The following is a 20,758-nucleotide window of genomic DNA, read 5'->3' as shown; positions in this document are numbered from 1 at the left end:
TAACCAACTGGTGTTAGTTATGGAATTGCACTCAATTTAAGCCCTGTGTTTTTCTCACTGTGTTTCTCAACATACATTTGTCACCATTTTTATTCAATTAAGCTTTAGGACCACAGTAATGTTGACTGATTTCATGTGCTCAAAGTTTCCATTAGAGTGTCAACCCCAATACATTGCCTCAGTCGACAATTGGGCAACTACTTTGTCGATATGTGGATCCACACACAAACAGTGTAAGATGTAGGAACGCTATGTCATTGCCGGCAGCTGAATATATGAAGCCAAAATACATTGCGATTGACTGATTAATCAACAAGAACTAGAACAGAGAGACCTTTTCAACCCTAATCTTCTAGTCAGTGTTTACTGACAAGGTGTAGGAGTAAAGGGTGACAGATTGAACAATAATGAAGGGTATAGATTGAACTCCTACTTTTTCAAAGACGTTAACTTGCGACCACGGCCAAGTCGAAGCTGTCAGCTGTTCTGTGGTGTGCTTCACTGTCCTTTCTGTGGCTGTTTGTTTTTTACTGACACTGTTTCAATGTGTGTGCTGCAGATGGTTCATGCTCCGTGGTCAATGTGGTCGGTCAGAGGCTGTGTGTGTTTTTCCACTCCCTGTCAGACAGCAACACCTGGGCGACCCAACCAAACCAATCACAGTCTGGGGTGTCAACATCACTGGAGCCTGAGTACAGGACATATCGACGTGTTAGCAAACAGTGGCCTCCCTGGCCCAGTCCACATGATTGGTCGTAGCAAAGTCATGATACAGTGAGGCTCTATTTTATTCTATCCTATTCTATTAGTTTCTACTCTATGTGATTATAATCGTGTCCCTTGTGTCTCCTTGAAGTTGTCGAATTTTTACCAGTAAGTCCCTAATGGCAGTGTTAATCATTCACTTCAGTTTCTCTCAGAATTGAATGATTCAATATGATCATGTCATGGAAATAATGTCCTACTACTAGGATCCATTGGCCAAGCTAAGCCGTCACAGAGGAAAGAGGAGATGGAATAAAACAAGGCATTTTACAATAACTGTCCATAGTTTGCAAGTGTATTTAATGGATTGTGGTTTGGGGAGTTTCAAAAGCCGATGGACATGACAGCATTTCTTTGTTGAAATGAACAACAAAAAAACTCTTCAAGACAACCCTAGGCAACCATTACCACATTCATCATTGAACCAGAAGCAATAAGTCATCTTTATGGGAAGAGTGTCTGAAAAGTTCACAGCATCATGCACCACCACATGGTAACAGGGTTATGGTAGAGCCCTGTAGCCCGGGAATACCTGGCTATCTATTATATACTATTGCATGGGAGAAAGTGGCTTTGGAAATGTTTGGTTGCCAAAGTTCATGCACTAACATAAAATGATCTGAAATTGTGTATATTAAAAATGTTTTAACCTAGCATTCAAGTATAAGGTTAGAGGCCCAGGACAATAGCCAGCATTTAAATTGAAATGAGTTATTGCGCATAGCTCTGAGGGCGTTCTCCATGATATCAAAGGTTGCAAATGATTTTGTAAGTACAATACGTACAGTTTGTCCTCGTTGTATATATCATAAACAACTCCGCCTTTAAAGGGGCAATCTGCACTTTCTAAACCAATTTTTAAAATGTAAATGAATGATACTGTATATATATATATATATATACCCATTGATTCTTGAATAATGTAACCTCTTAAGCTTAGTTCAACTGTCGTACTCCATCAGACCCAACATATAAGCTTGTTTTACTCTTTTGTTTGTAAACAATGTCATTAGAAACGATCACCGTATAACCTCAAAACATGGTTACAACTATAATTTTGATAACATGGATACTCAGTCCTTGAGTCCATAGCTCTGTGCCTCTGTCTATGAATTTCAGAGTGGATACATTTCTCCAGCCCCATCCCTCAGATGTTTACCAAAACAGTGGCGGGGTCAACCTCTTCTATATTGTTAGAAATGCAGATTGCCTCTTTAAAGGTACATCTCTCAATTCAATTCAAGGGGCTTTATTGGCATGGGCAACATATGTTAACATTCTCAAATCAAGTGAAGTAGATAATAAATAAAAGAGAAATAAACAATAAAAATTAACAGTAGACACAAATCTCTCTCTCTCTCTCTCTCTCTCTCTCTCTCTCTCATATTTCCTGAAAGCGCTTTGCACCAATAGCGAGCAGCCCCACTGTACCTGGTGCAGTGAACCAGCGCTCTGGATTGGTTCGAGCAGCAGAAAACGCAGCCTTTACGTTCGCCCAACTGGAGGAGTGTACAGTATGTTAATGCATTAGGGATGACAGCATAACAAATATATAAAAAAGGAAGGAGTCAATTGTGTTCGGTGCACGCACGACATTTCTAGCTGCTGTGCAGTTTGAAAAGTTTGTCTAACCTTTTACAATCAAAAAGCAATTTTGGATTTATCGGTCTGGTATACCAAGAGGAATAGTGTCTGAGCATATTTGGAGCTTCGACGTATGAGACGTTCTGTACATCGGAACGGAGTCTTTGTGGATATTTACATAATACAGAGCTTTAGCAGGTCGTGTGTCTTCGAAAACTATCTGCAAGAATAAGAGGGAAACGTATTGGATAGTCTTATTCTGAAGACTTTCTTAGTGAGATAGATATACATCATGTTGGGGAGTACGGCGCAGTACGCTGCTAAGAAACGGAAGAAGCCTGTTCAGAAAATGTAAGCAACTCTGAATATAATTTTCAAGTTTAAAGATACGGCTACTTTGTGTAAAGGAAATATGACATTACATTGCTTCACTAAATCAAGTTACGCAAATAAGACCGATGTGCATGTTCACTACCTTTTGTCATAATTTTATGGGTGAATGCATTTTTACGATACACACATTGATTGACATGTTATGTATCAATCTACAATTGATCATATTCTATGAATAATATGCATATAATAATATGCATATTATGATACTGGTTTTGTGTTTAAGTTGTGCGTAAAGTTGGTATAGCTCTGGGTATCTGCAGTGATTCTGCAGATACAACGATGCCCAACTAATTTGAGACTACTGTCTCGTTCCAAACCATTTTCATTCGATTTGTTATCTATACAATCTCTATTTAAGTTCTCAGTATTTTCCACAATAGCCTGCTATAAATGCTTCCTCAAGTCTTTAGGGTTACCTTAAGATTGAGTTTTGGTGTGTAGTTATGGTCTGGCATGGAAATGGTAGTCTTGCATTAGTCATAATCAAGTTGAAAATTGGCTGCGCTCTCATGCAATACTTACATGGGGGAGGGAGAGCAGGGAAAACTGGGTCGAAATTTTGTAATTTAATAGACCTGCGTTTTTTCCAGTCATGAGGAACAAACTTTTTTGCATTTCAAAACGTTTTCCTCTGCAAATTACCATATTTCGAAGTCACACAAAGTTATACAGTTGTATTCTCTGGCAAAAAAAAATACTTGAACAAATCGTTTTTTTTATTTTTTATGTTTCAATATATTGCACTATTCAGAACATTTTGGTCCCAAGACTCCAGCAAAAATCTAATTTTAGTTGATCTGACTTTCATTTATCTGCATGTCCAGCCCTTATATTTACACAAAGAGTTGCATTTATGAGATGTCAATAAAAAAAAAAGGTCAGTCTAAGCATAAACTTGATTAAAAAAATGAATTTATATGAATGCTGTAAGTACATCAATTGTTTGCTCAATGGGAAATGAATATCCAACTTGTCAGTGACAACTGTGTTTGGAGTTTGTTTGGAGTTTGTTTGGAGTTTTTGGAGTTATTGTCAGCAATTCATTGAGCATGTTACAGTGTTATTGACACATTTTTCCTGGGATTTCCAATGATCTTCTATATAGAAGAACCCCTTACCTTCTAATGACTCTTACGTAGCTTGTGAGCAACATAGATCAAAACACATGTGCGTGTTTGTGAGAGTCTTAGCGTTTCATAGAAAGCATTTAATAGTTTGTAGCTCAAACCATTCGGACTCTACAGACATTTTTGTATAAAAAACCTGCCCCGGGCCCCTTCGGGTTCCGCCCTTGTCTCACAAATACTGCTCTAGCTCAGCCACCGGTAATCAAACAGACTAATGGTTGGTATTTACGGATGCAGGAGAATTAGACGATTCCAATGGTACAAGAAGACTGTAGCTCAGACGCACAATGTTTTAAAGGAGTTCGAAGTCCGAAACACACCAGCGATACGGTGGGACTCATTGAGTTAATAAGTATGAGTAATTACTTTATTATTACCTAGTTATAACCTTATGACCCTATTCAGCAAGTATTTTACTCAATTTTGAAAACGTCTTTTCTTCCTCCAATCTCCACACTTTCTACCAGCCCGATATGTAAACATGATCTTTTCATTGCTCTCTCCCTCTATCAGATTTCCAGAAGGTTGGAACAATGGCACAGGGTAACCTGTTGGCCTTTTATAAAGAGAAGATTGATGATATAACATTACCTACGGCAGGAGACAGTGTCTACAGTTCTATAATGTCCAATAGATTGAGCTTTTTCTACCTCCACAATGATATCATTGTGTGGCTGCTGTGTTGCAGACCAGGCTTAGTCTGCCTCTCAAATGGCACTCTATTCCGTATACAGTATCGTGCACTACTTTTGACCAGGGCTCATAGGGCTCTCTGGTAAAAATGTAGTGCACTATATATGGAATAGGATGCCATTTGGGATGCATCGCTAGTGTTTTAGTAGACATTCCTCTGAGTATGATACTCAGTCCGCCACTCTCACTAGGTCACTGACTTATAGTTGGTGGTCACATGACTCTTTTGATAGTTGGTGACAGACAGACAGACAGACAGACAGACAGAACAGACAAAAGCATGACTCTTTGTGATTTCTCTGACAGAATCAAATGAGAGTGACAGACAGACAGACAGACAGACAGACAGAGGCAGACAGACAGACAGACAGACATGGAACCCGACAGGCAGACAGACAGCCTAGACCCTGGCTCTCCAGTCCACACCAGACCCTCGGCCACCCCTCCACCGCTGGCCTGCCACTTGTCAGTGACGTCACATGGCTACATTAACTGTAACGGACCTCACCAGAAGCTCATTACGGTAACACTTGAGCCGGAAGTGACTCGGCTATTTTTGGCAGCAAGTATGTCAACGGATTAATATGACTTTGATGGTGATGACCATGCATTCACATCCCCGCATTTTAAAGATTTACTTTAAGGGACCCCTATTCCCCATCCACAGGTGTGGCTACTACCTTCACCATTACTTCACAGACAGTGTCCTGGCTGTTTGGAAAGAATGTTAGACAGTATTTACCTTGTCTTTTTTTCTTCTTTACCAAACAGTTTAGAAAGAATGCTAGACAGTTTTTATGTATTTGTTATGTTAGACATAGAACCTAATCTTATTCAGGGGTTGTTGCTAGACTGACTCAGACAAAGTACCTTTGTTTGGGAGTCTGGGAAAGCAGTCTTGCAATAAGATGGTAAAACTCTGCCAAGATAGATAACACTACACATCCATTGTTTTAAGAATTGGACCTACAGCATGAGTCATGGTGAGAGGGCCAGCGAGGTGGGCAAGGCGAACGCTGCAGGTTGAGCCATCCGAGTTTAATTCCAGTCTTGTTTTGTTGTGGTGGACCAGAGACAGATAGAGTTCTACTGGAGGTTATCAGGGTGAGAATGACCTTACCAGAGCCGGGCTCAAATAGTATTTGTGCACTTTAGCTGACCTTGGTTGAGCTTGCCTGGTGCAAAGTAACCAATAGAATAGGCCCAAAAGGCAAAACCCTGCCCATCTGGCACTCCATGATGGCTATGTCAAATGTTGAAAGTATTTGATGGAAAACAAATACTATTTGAATCCAGGCCTGGGCCCCGCTATTTCCAAACGTGCACAGGCCTCTCGTGTCATGTGTCGGTTACAACACTCAAAATCAGATGACCTAGATCTGGTTCCTCTATCACTCCTCCTCTGTTCAGCCATCAGGTTGACCTTTGGAAGACTGGCCTGTTATCTATTTTGGTTCAGATCTCGTCCGTCTGGTTTGAACTGTTTATGGAAAGGTTGGCCATTTTAATGATGTAAGCCAAAATGCTACAAGAAGCTAGCACTTATCTCATTATAAATACGTAAGTATGTAAACATCACTGTGTGGTCCTTGCAGTGATTAAGAGTACACTACTGTAACATTGAACTACGTGCACCCGTATCAAAACATGCTAATGTCACTTGGAATGTGTCATTAACTTGTGATATCACCTGTGCTACAACAATGAAGGTACCTCCGTCTGTGTGAGGTATCCAAGATGTAATCCAAGATGGTGGACGGACAGAGATGGTCTGAATGAAGGGCCTATTGTCCCCAAGGCCAGTCTCGGGTGTCATCACTTTCCCTTGTTTTCTGGGAATGTATAATTTGGTTCCAAACCTCTGGCTTGAGTTACTGTTGAAATCCCTTTGGGTAAGCCCTTGGTGGGGAAAATACAGCGTTGGGTTACAACAGACCTTCATGTGACAACAATGGCTTGGTTTCTCAAGACAAGGTTCTCCCAAACATTGAACCAGGAAATTCTGAAGTGGGAGAACTTGTTGGTTTTAAGGATTGGTAAGAGTAGACAATGACACACTATGTATGTTAACAACATTATAAGGTTTAGGGTTTGAAATGTCATCTATGTCCATGACAATTAATTTCTAATACATTTTTCAGTTTTTCTTATATGTCTGAAAGTTCATTTCCAATAACATTTTTCACATAGTTTTTTTTGTTGGAATAGATGATTACGATGTACAGTAAGTATACTTGACACACAAAGCTAATATTGCCTTGCTTATCAAATTCCTAAAACAACTCTGACCAGCCTAATACAAGCTCTTGGACTTAAGGCCTTTTATAGTTAGTTGAACATTATAATGGATTAATTATGCTATTTGACAGTTTACAAAGAGAGTTAAGTAAATTTCTAGGAATATGCCAGAGAGAGTGCAGTAGCTGGGACCCAAAGGTGCTTGGTGAGACTTACTCTAAGACAAAATACCTGGTAAACAGAGGCCTGTATTTGTGAGGAATCAGGATGACGTCATACTGCACCAATGACGTGGTTCTTTACTTGAGGTTGAGAATCACATCTGTTTCAGCTACTCTTCAACTATCAAAGGGAAACGAGTCTCTGTATGTATCTGAAATGACACCGTACTCCCTATAGTTCACTACTTTTGATGCTATAGGCCCGGGGTGTCATACAAATGTTCCACGCGGGCCGCTTTCGATCTTCACTGAGGTCCGGAGGGCCGCAGTTTAAAACTGAGCTTGCCGTCAAAATGTGCAAAAAAAATTGTCCTCTACCTATCACTTTCGGAATGTTCGATGCTTATTGACTGTCAAGCTTTCGTTTCGATGACTGTTAGCTAGCTGGACAGAGTGAAGAGACTATTCTGTATGTACTGAACAAAAATTTAAACGCAACATATAAAGTGTTGGTCCCATGTTTCATGAGCTGAAATAAAAGATCCCAGAAATTGTCCATATGCACAAAATGTTTTTTTTTCTCTCAAGTTCTGTGCACAAATTTGTTTATATCCCTGTTGGTGAGGATTTCTCCTTTGCCAAGATAATCCATCCACCTGACAAGTGTGGCATATCAAGAAGCTGATTAAACAGCATGATCATTACACAGGTGCACCTTGTGCTAGAGGACAATAAAAGGCAACTTAAATGTGCAATTTTGTCGCACAACACAATGCCACAGATGTCTCAAGTTTTGAGGGAGCATGCAATTGGTATGCTGACTACAGGAATGTCCACCTGAGCTGTTAACAGAGAATTTAATGTTAATTTCCCTACCATAAGTCACCTCCAACGTTACATTTTTTGGGGACGGCAGTATGTCCAACCGGCCTTACATCCGCAGACCACGTGTAACCACGCCAACCCCGGACCTCCACATCCGGCTTCTTCACCTGTGGGATTGTCCGAGACCAGACACCCAGACAGCTGATAAAACTCAGGAGTATTTATGTCTGTAATAAAGCCCTTTTGTGGGAGAAAAAAAACAATTCTGATTGGCTGCGCTCCTGCCCAGTCATGTGAAATCCATAGTTTAGGGCCTAATTCATTTATTTAAATTGACTGATTTCCTTATATGAACTGAAACCCGGTAAAATTGTCGAAGTTGTTGCATGTTGCGTTTATATTTTTGTTCAGTAAATATATGTATTTACTCAAACCGCCCGCTGGCCTTGAGTTTGACACGTGCTATAGGGAATAGGGTTCCATTTTGTACATTTGTAAACTTGAGACATCTCTGTAAAAGACCATTGTTCTTGGAGGTTTTTGGGTCTGGATCACATTTCATTTCCTGAAGTGGCCCTATGTATGTTTCTCAACAGCCTTAGAGTCTTCTTTAGTGCCAGAACTCACTTCAACAGAAACCCAACAGTGGACAGGGGAATACCCTAACCCGAATAGCACACAGCTAAACTCAGAGTAGATCCAACTTCATTAAGGACTAAATTGATCAGGCATTTTCACATTACAATAAAGGAAATCAGATTCCATGTAATATATGCACTACTATTCCATTCTCTTCTTTACCAAAATATTTCCTACAAGATGGTTTCATCATCACCAGAGAAACCAGGCTGTTTAGCAGACCCGGGGCTGCTTGTCACACTTTCTACTCTTGTGTGTAATTCTCAGTACCAGTATCTCTTAGAAGACTCTCTTCAGCAATAATAGAAAGACCAAGTTCTTGGGTTGAAAAACCCTGCATCAATTTTAAACCCCCGTCATCGAACCGTAACTTATTGTTCTCTCTTTTTCAGTCCTAAACCCCCTCCTACAGATGGCATCAAATCGAATCCGTCAAAGCGCCACAGGGATCGGCTGAACGGAGAGCTGGACAAGTTGACCGGGCTGTTGCCGTTCTCGGAGGATGTACGTGCGAGGCTGGACAAGTTGTCTGTGCTTCGGCTCAGTGTGGGATACCTCAAGGTCAAGAGCTTCTTCAGTGGTGGGTGGCACTTACTCTGACTCATAGATAAACCAACACTTTAGCTGCCTCATAGGCCACATGGTGGCTAACTCTTACGACAGAGGTGAAGACTTAGATTGAGATCTGTAGTTTTTGGTTTGAGGCTTCTTTTTCTCCCTTCTTTTCGCCTCGCTTCTCACCTCTGACTACTAGTCTCTCTCTGTCTCTCTCTCGCTCTCTCTCTCTCTTCCTCTCTATTTCTCTCAGGAAACGGTTTATATCTGTGTTGCCGTGTTAATTGCACTTTGAGTCTCTGATGCCGAGTTTTGAGTAGAGGACAGACAGAAATATTACCTCAGAGTGTCACATGGCCAGACGCAAGCTTCCTTTTCCTGTCGAGTGGCAACACATGTTCTAAATATCATCACACACACACCCATCCCCCCACCGCCCGGCCCCTCTTAACTTTCCGGCCCCTCTTAACTCCCAAAACAGCAGAGGATGTTCTTGTGGTCGGAGATGTTAGCTAGCACTGCACATACACGCACGCAAATATTTGATTTGATTTGATTTGATTTGATTTGAAATACACACCAGAAGGATTGACTGTCCTTGCTAATTTCTGCCACACATAACTTTTCCTCAAATAGTTCCTCCTCTGTCCAAAATAGCATCAATTAGAAGAAGACTGTAGTCTCGTTGCAAGCCAGGCCATGACGAGAGCTAACAGACACTCCGACAATTATTATTTATTTTTTTGGTCTGGGCATCCACCGACATAGCAGTTAGCGATAAACACTCTACATCAACAACAAAGGCAAATCAGACAAGGCCCTTTGCATATTGTATGTTTTGGACATAACTTCCTTGGCAACCAAAGGTGTTAATTGTAATGAATGGAGACATGCGTTTATTGCGTTACTAAGTAAACGTTGCCAGGGCGATGGCCATACACGAGTAGTCATGATGAGCGAGTAGTTATGAGCTACAAGCCCCAAAGCAGTTAGGAGATCCCGTTTTGTTTTTCGAATCCTCTTTTACACCACAACAACACACACAGCAGCAGCAGCAGAGCCTCTCACCCTCTCTTTCTCCCCCTCACTCTCTATCCTCCCCTCTCTCTTTCTCTTATGGAGCAACAGAGAGGGTCAGAAGGACAGAGAGGGTCAGAAGGACAGAGAGGGTGTGTGGAGGGAGCTGGAAATCAGGCGTTGAACTCTGACTCCACCCACACTCTACTTCCTGTGCAACCCCTTACCCTCCTTTCCTTCTTCTGTTCCCTCCCTTCCTCCTTCCTCATCGGCCTGTGTGAAGTTCAAGTTCACAAACTCCCCCTCCCCTCAAACAAACGCAACAGGATCCTAGTAGAGTGGTGTACTGTGCTTGCACGGCATGGTCCAAAAAGGAATCGTCTTATACATTCTATATGAGCATTTTTACATTATTAGTTGCTATTAAAGATACTAGAACTTTAGTTCAACTCTATTTAAAGTGGGCTTTGTATATTTTATACACACATTTTCTCAGTGATGCAATTTTGGTCAACCTTAAACATGCTGTGGTGGTCACTGCCCTTTGGTCATCCTCAAACATGCTGTGGTGGTCACTGCCCTTTGGTCATCCTCAAACATGCTGTGGTGGTCACTGCCCTTTGGTCATCCTCAAACATGCTGTGGTGGTCAACTCCCCTTGTCCGCTTTTAATTTCATGACCACAAAACGCTTTGGTCAGGCCTGAGCTATGTAGATGTATGGAGAGCTCAGAGTAGGTTGAAGTGGCTGGATGTTTGGCTCAGGAGAAAGAGACCTCTGTACTCTTGAGGTCCAAGCTGGACCTGCTCTTTTATTTTTTATTTTTTAAATTTTAACTTGGCTATTCAGTTAAGAACACATTCTTATTTACAATGACGGCCTACCCCGGCCAAACCCGGACGACGCTGGGCCAATTGTGCGCCGCCCTATGGGACTCCCAATCACGGCCAGATGTGATGCAGCCTGGATCGTCCCTGCTCTGTCTTGCCCCTCGCCTCAATCATAGACCACTGAAGGATGATGGGAAGGAGGCCGGCCTAGAGCCGTAAGGTGTCGCGGTTGATGAGAAAAGCCCTAGGGTTGTGTCCCACGCCTCCCATGGCGCTCCACATAAGCAGCACATTGCAGCTTCCCCATGATCGTCAACCTACTGGCCCACCAGACCAAAATGTGCTCTCTCTCCCTGTCTGCTGAATGTACTGTGTTTTAATCTCCCCCGGGTGTCTGCTCTCTGCAGGGGCCCCACTGCTACACAATCTATCTGTTGTCTATCTGGGCCGCCCCCAGGTGATGAGGGTAGGAAACAACATCTCCACCCCGCTGATCCTCAACACCGGGGCCCCACAAGGGTGCGTTCTCAGCCCTCTCCTGTACTCCCTGTTCACCCATGACTGCGTGGCCATGCACGCCTCCAACTCAATCATAAAGTTTGCAGACAACACTACAGTGGTAGGCTTGATTACCAACAACGACGACACGGCCTACAGGGAGGAGGTGAGGGCCCTCGGAGTGTGGTGTCAGGAAAATAAACTCACACTCAACGTCAACAAAACAAAGGAGATGATCGTGGACTTCAGGAAACAGCAGAGGGTGCACCCCCCTATCCACATCAACGGGACAGTAGTGGAGAAGGTGGAAAGTTTTAAGTTCCTCAGCGTACACTTCACGGACAAACTGAAATGGTCTACCCACACATACAGCGTGGTGAAAAAGGCGCAAGAGCGCCTCTTCAACCTCAGGAGGCTGAAGAAATTTGGCTTGTCACCAAAAACACTCACAAACGTTTACAGATGCACAATCGAGAGCATCCTATCGGGCTGTATCACCGCCTGGTACGGCAAATGCTCCGCACACAACCGTAAGGCTCTTCCGGGGGTAGTGAGGTCTGCACAACGCATCACCGGTGGCAAACTACCTGCCCTCCAGGACACCTACACCACCCGATGTCACAGGAAGGCCAAAAAGATCATCAAGGACAACAGCCACCGGAGCCACTGCCTGTTCACCCCGCTATCATCCAGAAGGCGAGGTCAGTACAGGTGCATCAAAGCTGCGACCGAGAGACTGAAAAACAGCTTCTATCTCAAGGCCATCAGACTGTTAAACAGCCATCACTAACATTGAGTGGCTGCTGCCAACATACTGACTCAAATCTCTAGCCACTTTAATAATTAATAATTGGATGTAATAAATGTATCACTAGTCACTTTAAACAATGCCACTTTATATAATGTTTAAATACCCTACATTACTCATCTCATATGTATATACAATACTCTATACATTGCATCTTGCCTATGCCATTTGGCTATCGCTCATCCATATATTTATGTGTACATATTCGTATTCATTCATTTGTTGTTGTGAAATTGTTAGATTACTTGTAAGATATTACTGCACGGTCGGAACTAGAAGCACAAGCATTTCGCTACACTCGCAATAACATCTGCTAACCATGTGTATGTGACAAATAAAATTCTATTTGATTTGATTTGGTCTCACCATGGTGGTTATCTTTAGTGTGGGACCCCAGTTCAGAGTAGAAGTGTCAACCAACCATTTCCACACTTGATATCGCTCAGATATCTTCTGATTGAGAATGAATCAGAATGTGCGTGACCTCACAAAACAGCTTGTAGTTGCGACATTATTCCCATATCAACAATATCCACACATGGGGAACAACGGTGAATGTTACTAGATGTGTGTGGCTGAGCTCACCATGCGTTCCCGACTGCAATATGAACCGTGGTCTTTCAAGGCCGTCTTCGCACCACCTGGTTCCTATCTCTGTGTTTGACTTGGCGGACCCTGTGAAGTAAGGGAGTGTCAGTGATAGTGTGGGAAAGGAGGTTTGACACTGTACGACTCTGAGCTGAGGGTCAGTAAAGTCGAAAGGTCACCACCCGTGAATCCATGTGACTCTATGTTGAGACAACAGACACACTCTGTATTAGTGGGGCCCATGCAGAGTGCAGAAACCCGGGGGAGATAAACACTGTGTGTGTGTGTGTGTGTGTGTGTGTGTGTGTGTGTGTGTGTGTGTGTGTGTGTGCGTGTGCGTGTGTGCGTGTGTGCGCGTACTGTCAGTAGACAGGGAGAAGGCATACTGGGATCTAGTGGGCCAGTAATTCTGATCATGTTGTATCACCGGATCTATGGTTCCTGACAGTGGTCTGTGTTGATGAAGAACAGCACTTCACCCAGAGAAGAACTCAGAGACAGTCGTGATTGTCGACCATAAAAAAACACACTGAAGCATCGCTTTACCTTTATCCGTCACACACAACACACACATCCATCTTTCCACCTCCTCCCTGTGCGTTGTCTCCCTTTCGAGCTCTCTGGCCTCTGTCTCTATGAAGCCTGTTTATCATCTCTGGGATCTGAGGCTGCCTGCCTGCTGGGTGTGGAAGGGTGGAGGGGCACGTTTGGGGAGGTAAGCTCTGGAGCATTGCTGGCTGGCTGCACAACCACAACACGAGGCACTGCTGTCGGAGTCAGCTGTGTTTGCCTAGTGATGGATCTGACATATATATTATTGGTAGGCTTAACCCCTGTCACATTCCAGCTCTACTTATTGGAGCAGTGTTTAAATAAAAACGAGGAATAGGCCGTGTCCCATTATAACAGAAATATACCTGTCGTGTTCTTCATGTTCCAGGTGTCTGTAGTCCTAGCATAGTACTACTAACATTCAACTCTTCATTATAAGTTGTATTTTAGTTGAATTTGTGTTGGTGCTGGGCTAGAGCAAAAGCCTGCACACCTTGTGGGTTCCTAGGAAACAGGTTTGAAGAGCACTCCTCCATTATGTAAAGTCCTAAAGTCCTATGACTTATGCCATTAACCCCCCTCGCTGAATCCTGTATTGGGCCTCTGTGGCGATTTCACACACCTTCCCCCACCACCGTCCATGGCTTTCCCAGATGTTATTCCAGCGTTGGGATTTTGCTTTGGGGAATAGGGAGTAGTGCAGGTTGGGTCGCTAGCATTCCCCAACAGAGAGAGGCTGTAAAACAGGCTAAACAAGCTACTGAGAGTCACCTTTGACCCCTCCATGCAAACCAATCTCACATTCTCCTGAGGTCATGGTAAGATTGTACTGAGGTTGTAATAAGGTTGGACTATGGCAACTATGATTCATTCCACTTCCCGTGTGACATACATTTGGTCGTATTTGTTATTATTCTGAACTGAAACCTTCTTTGAATGGATCTCTTTCAGTTACTGTTGTTTGTTATGAAGTGTTGACAGAGTGACATGGAGCAGCTTGGCACTCAGGGATGGTGTTGAGTTGTGTGGGTGTTACTGTTGGTGAGATAGATACAACACAGGGTTGGACTCAACATTAGTGCATGTGTAGGTCAAACAAAAAGTAGAAGGACAGGGCTGCCATTTTGCTGAGAAACAAATGCTCCCACGGAGACTAAACACACACTAAATGCTAAATCCTAAAACCAAAACAGAACAATATTGGGATAACACAGATTTTCCGTGCACGGAGAAATCATGAAACAGATTCAGTATTGACATCACAGGCCCAGGTTAGAGAAGTATGTGTTTATATGTTCATACACTGTAATGCACATGTCATCTCAACATTGACCTTGTATTTTTATTTTTTTCTGTATTTAACTAGGCAAATCAGTTAAGAACAAATTCTTATTTTCAATGATGGCCTAGGAACAGTGGGTTAACTGCCTTGTTCAGGGGCAGAACGACAGTTTTGAACCTTGTCAGCTCAGGGATTTGATCTTGCAACCTTTCGGTTACTATTCCAACGCTCTAACCACTAAGCTACGCTGCCGCCCCGATACACCCTGTATCCCTTTGTTGATTTTGAAGTCATCATAAATAGCTGCCAGAAGGATGGATGCAATTTGTAAAGTGCATGATCACACACCAGATCAATTTGCATTGCTATTGCCATTCTTCTAGCCTGTCTATGTGACGCCATTGTAACTGCAGTGAGTAAGCTGTGTTATTGAATGGGATGGTGTCTGGACATGTTCTGCTGGGTAGTGTTTGACATTGTAGACACATTGAGGGCTACGCACACACACACATGCACGCACGCACACACACACACGCACACATGCACACACACACGCACGCGCACACACACACACACACACACAAACACACGAACAAACACACACACACACACGAACAAACACACACACACACACACACAAATGCAAACACTGCTCCAGGACATAACATGATAAAATGGAGTGAGGAGAAGTCACAGAGACAGAGAGGAATGTTCCCTGTCACCATTAGCAGTGACCTCTAACCCCTGACCTCCCAGAACAACCTCACAGGCTCTGGCAGGCTCAAGGTTTTGACATGTTGTTGTTGACTACCTAGACACCAGGGTTTCCCAAACTCGGTCCTGGGGCCCCAGTCTGTCCTCTACTCAACACTCGGCCTCAGAGACTCAAAGTGTAATTGCCCTAGCACTACACAGGTGATTCAAATAACCAACTCATCATCAAGCTTTGAATATTTGAAATCCGGTGTGTAGGGCAAAAGAACTAAACGTATACTCAGAGGGTGAGGGGCCCCAGAGGGGCCCAGGACCGAGTTTGGAAAACCCTAACCTAGACCAAGGACAGGTACAGTCATTACAAAGCTTTAGTTCAAATACCTGTTTGAGAGGGATAACAATCACTGCTAGTCTAACTCTATGACAGAATGAGGCCCCAGTCTTAGGACTGACGGTGTGTACTGAGTTTTACCTTAGATGACGAGTGCTCTCTCTGTTTCTCCCTCCTACCGCTCTCTTTCACCTTCATTTTCTCACTCTTTTTTCTTCCACTCACCCCCTCGACCCGCTCTTTACCGAGCAAAGTATGAAAGCAGACCAATACCTGAAGCATTATAATGGGATTTCTATAACCGATTCAGGCAACGGTAAGACACACCATCCTTTTTTTCAGATGGGTAAATATCCTAGGACATATGACAACGATGAAGCTGTTGTGTGAATCACACTAACAGAGTGGTTTATGAGCCTATAATGTCACAACCTGACTAAAACACAAGTCACTCTGTAAAAGTTTAAATCTGTTTTTGAAGAACTGGACTAGTCACATGAATTCTTTCACCATGACACATAGTTAATAGTGTTGTAGGAATGTCCCCGTGGGCACCGCAATAAGAATAACAACAATGGTGATTATTTAACCACAGTGATATTACCAACCTCCACCCATTTAACACAACGATGTCAAGACCGGCTTGTGATTTACAGCCCAGTACACACTGAGTAAACCAAAAAAAGACATGCTCTTTTTCTCTTTTTTTTCTACTAGAGTCGTTTTCTTCTCTCCGTTTTCTTCTCTCTGTTTTCTTGTGGCACGGTGGGTCTTTGGCGGGTACTTGGGCATGTTCCTACTTGAGCAGCTAGCCGCTTGATGCTGTGTTTTGACTGGGGTTGTGCTGAAGAGGGTAAGCCAATAGTCATGGTCCTGTGCTAGCTGAGAGGTCTAGGATGGAGTCCTGCATTTGGGGGGGGTTGGGTGGACCTGGGAAGATCCGGAAAAATCTAGCTTTGCACAGGAGTGCAGTTCAGTGGCTGCCACAGACCAAGGGCTCTGTAATTTACTCCAGTGTTGCTTCATGCCCATCTTGATCATCTCGCTGGCTTGCTTAGATTGGGCAGAGGGTGAACAGGCCCCACCCCTGCCATTAAAAAAAAAATCCAACTTATTGAGCAGCGCCCTCTCTGCAATGTAATCAAACACAAGGCCAAACAGTTGGTACATGTACAATATCTGTGTCTGGTTAGCGTGAGCTCCTCTACTTTCCAGATGGTGTCGAGGTCCTGTGTTTGAGTTATGATCAAGTTCCATTGCAGGCGAAATGCCAAGACTGAGGAATCTGCCACATGCCTACTAAGCCATATCACAAACCCAGCAGATTCCTCCAGGTATACCGACCGCTAGCTAGCACTGAAATACTAGCCCTGTGCAGTATTTGAACTAAAATGACATTGGAGTCTCTGCTCGTAGTTGGGATTGAGTTTAACAAGAGATTTCTATCTGTAAATTCCCCAAATAAAGAGTTATGCATTGTAAGGCCCAAATAAAGAGTTATGCATTGTAAGGCCCAAATAAAGAGTTATGCATTGTAAGGCCCAAATAAAGAGTTATGCATTGTAAGGCCCAAATAAAGAGTTATGCATTGTAAGGCCCAAATAAAGAGTTATGCATTGTAAGGCATTGATTGCTACATATGACATTTTTGAGTAAACGGTGTTCAGAGATGAGTAAGGGAAGGGTTACTGTTAAGGTTAACCTCTCTTGGGTAGGGGGCAGTAATTTCACGTCCGGATGAAAAGCGTGCCCAAAGTAAACTGCCTGTTACTCAGGCCCAGAAGCTAGGATGTGCATATGATTGGTAGATTTGGATAGAAAACACTCTGACGTTTCTAAAACTGTTAACATTATGTCTGTGAGTATAGCAGAACTGATATGGCAGGTGAAACCATCCCCCCCCAAAAAAATGTTCAGCCTACCACTGTTTGGTAGCTGGCTGTCAATTTTATTATAAGGTGAAATCCTACCAGATTGCAGTTCCTAGGCCTTATATTACATGTCAACAGTCTTTAGAAAGAGTTTCATTCTGATATTTGGAAAAATGAGCCAGAAATTGTAGTTTTTCTAGGTGGCTCCCATTTTGGCTGTAGTGTTTCCAAACGCGTGGGGGAGAGCGCGTTCTTTGGTATTTTTCTCCAGTAAAGACAATAACAATTCTCCGTCTTAAATGTTATAGTTTATTTACGTATTAGGCTTCCTATGGTTTGATTATAAACGTTGTTTGATTTGTTTGGAAAAGTTTAATAGTAACGTTTGGGATTCATTTGGTAAGTGGTAAGCAGCAGTTGAGTAAAGCTGTCTCAATCAGGCCAGGTTAAAGGTCACCATGCAGGACAGGTTGAGACTGGCCCTAATGACCTACAGCTTTCAATCTCTTTCAATCAATGTTCCTTGTAGAGCTCAGGCCCTTTTTTGTGTTGTGTGTGTGTGTGTGTGTGTGTGTGTGTGTGTGTGTGTGTGTGTGTGTGTGTGTGTGTGTGTGTGTGTGTGTGTGTGTGTGTGTGTGTGTGTGTGTGTGTGTGTGTGTGTGTGTGTGTGTGTGTGTGTGCGTGTGTGTGTGTGCGTATTTGTGTTTGAGAGAGTGGAATTTCCTTTTTTTCCACATAAGAAATTACTGTAAGAACTTTACAATTACGTTAGAATGAATGACTCAAGCCAAAACAAATATTGACGTTCTGCCTCCCTCTGAAACGAACTGCCTCTTTTTTTCCTACCAACAATGGAGAAGCCGTCAAACTTTCTCTCTATGGAAGAATACAATGGTTGGAAAACAAATAGGACCAGGAAAATCAATGCTTGGGGAAGACAATGTCAAAAGTTGCTATTGTAATTTGAAGTAAGTAAAAGAAAAAGGGGTTTTCGTATTAGCTCCCCACACCAGTTGAAAAGGAGTCATCAGTTGAGAGTGAAAGTCAAAAGGGGTTCTCGTAGAGCAAGGGACTTGTAGGTCTAATTCTTATCATTTCTGTAGACCCACACCTTATCATTTCTGTAGACCTACTCCTTATCATTTCTGTAGACCTACTCCTTATCATTTATGTAGGCCTGCTCCTGTTTCTTTCTGTAGACCTACTCCTTATCATTTCTGTAGGCCTGCTCCTGTTTCTTTCTGTAGGTCCTACTCCTGTTTCTTTCTGTAGACCTACTCCTTATCATTTCTGTAGACCTACTCCTTATCATTTCTGTAGACTTACTCCTTATCATTTCTGTAGACCTACTCCTTACCATTTCTGTAGACCTACTCCTTATCATTTCTGTAGACCTACTCCTTATCATTTCTGTAGACCTACTCCTTATCATTTCTATAGACATAATCCTTATCATTTCTGTAGACCTACTCCTTATCATTTCTGTAGACCTACTCCTTATCATTTCTGTAGACCTACTCCTTATCATTTCTGTAGAATTACTCCTTATCATTTCTGTAGACCTACTCCTTACCATTTCTGTAGACCTACTCCTTATCATTTCTGTAGACCTACTCCTTATCATTTCTGTAGACCTACTCCTTATCATTTCTATAGACCTACTCCTTATCATTTCTGTAGACCTACTCCTTATCATTTCTATAGACATAATCCTTATCATTTCTGTAGACCTACTCCTTATCATTTCTGTAGACCTACTCCTTATCATTTCTGTAGACCTACTCCTTATCATTTCTGTAGACTTACTCCTTATCATTTCTGTAGACCTACTCCTTACCATTTCTGTAGACCTACTCCTTATCATTTCTGTAGACCTACTCCTTATCATTTCTGTAGACCTACTCCTTATCATTTCTATAGACATAATCCTTATCATTTCTGTAGACCTACTCCTTATCATTTCTGTAGACCTACTCCTTATCATTTTGTAGACCTACTCCTTATCATTTCTGTAGAATTACTCCTTATCATTTCTGTAGACCTACTCCTTACCATTTCTGTAGACCTACTCCTTATCATTTCTGTAGACCTACTCCTTATCATTTCTGTAGACCTACTCCTTATCATTTCTGTAGACTTACTCCTTATCATTTCTGTAGACCTACTCCTTACCATTTCTGTAGACCTACTCCTTATCATTTTCTGTAGACCTACTCCTTATCATTTCTGTAGACCTACTCCTTATCATTTCTATAGACATAATCCTTATCATTTCTGTAGACCTACTCCTTATCATTTCTGTAGACCTACTCCTTATCATTTCTGTAGACCTACTCCTTATCATTTCTGTAGAATTACTCCTTATCATTTCTGTAGACCTACTCCTTACCATTTCTGTAGACCTACTCCTTATCATTTCTGTAGACCTACTCCTTATCATTTCTGTAGACCTACTCCTTATCATTTCTATAGACCTACTCCTTATCATTTCTGTAGACCTACTCCTTATCATTTCTATAGACATAATCCTTATCATTTCTGTAGACCTACTCCTTATCATTTCTGTAGACCTACTCCTTATCATTTCTGTAGACCTACTCCTTATCATTTCTGTAGACTTACTCCTTATCATTTCTGTAGACCTACTCCTTACCATTTCTGTAGACCTACTCCTTATCATTTCTGTAGACCTACTCCTTATCATTTCTGTAGACCTACTCCTTATCATTTCTATAGACATAATCCTTATCATTTCTGTAGACCTACTCCTTATCATTTCTGTAGGCATGCTCCTGTTTCTTTCTGTAGACCTACTCCGTATAATTTCTGTAGACCTACTCCTTATCATTTCTGTAGACCTACTCCTATCATTTCTGTAGGCCTGCTCCTGTTTCTTTCTGTAGGTCCTACTCCTGTTTCTTTCTGTAGATCTACTCCTTATCATTTCTGTAGACCTACTCCTTATCATTTCTGTAGACCTACTCCTTATCATTTCTGTAGACCTACTCCTTATCATTTCTGTAGACCTACTCCTTATCATTTCTGTAGACCTAATCCTTATCATTTCTGTAGGCCTACTCCTATCATTTCTGTAGGCCTGCTCCTGTTTCTTTCTGTAGACCTACTCCTTATCATTTATGTAGACCTACTCCTTATCATTTCTGTAGATCTACTCCTTATCATTTCTGTAGACCTACTCCTTATCATTTCTGTAGACCTACTCCTTATCATTTCTGTAGACCTACTCCTTATCCTTTCTGTAGGCCTGCTCCTGTTTCTTTCTG

At 42.3% G+C, this 20,758-nt stretch overlaps 1 protein-coding gene across 1 annotated transcript in view; it reads left to right on the top strand.

The window, feature by feature from the left end:
• Positions 1-2,259: 2,259 nt before the first annotated feature.
• The window catches only part of LOC112266557 (aryl hydrocarbon receptor), a 78,267-nt gene continuing 59,768 nt past the window's right edge, over positions 2,260-20,758 (top strand). Inside the window, exons 1-2 of the mRNA XM_024444131.2 lie at positions 2,260-2,700; positions 8,821-9,008. Coding sequence (XP_024299899.1) covers positions 2,642-2,700; positions 8,821-9,008 — 247 coding nt within the window. The 5' untranslated portion in view covers positions 2,260-2,641. The remainder of the gene's footprint in view (positions 2,701-8,820; positions 9,009-20,758) is intronic.

The sequence above is a fragment of the Oncorhynchus tshawytscha genome, linkage group LG14 (genome assembly GCF_018296145.1).
Source record: "Oncorhynchus tshawytscha isolate Ot180627B linkage group LG14, Otsh_v2.0, whole genome shotgun sequence".
Lineage (NCBI taxonomy): Eukaryota > Metazoa > Chordata > Actinopteri > Salmoniformes > Salmonidae > Oncorhynchus > Oncorhynchus tshawytscha.
The sequence above is the reverse complement of the archived record's forward strand: the minus strand, read 5'-3'. Positions and strand labels throughout refer to the sequence as shown.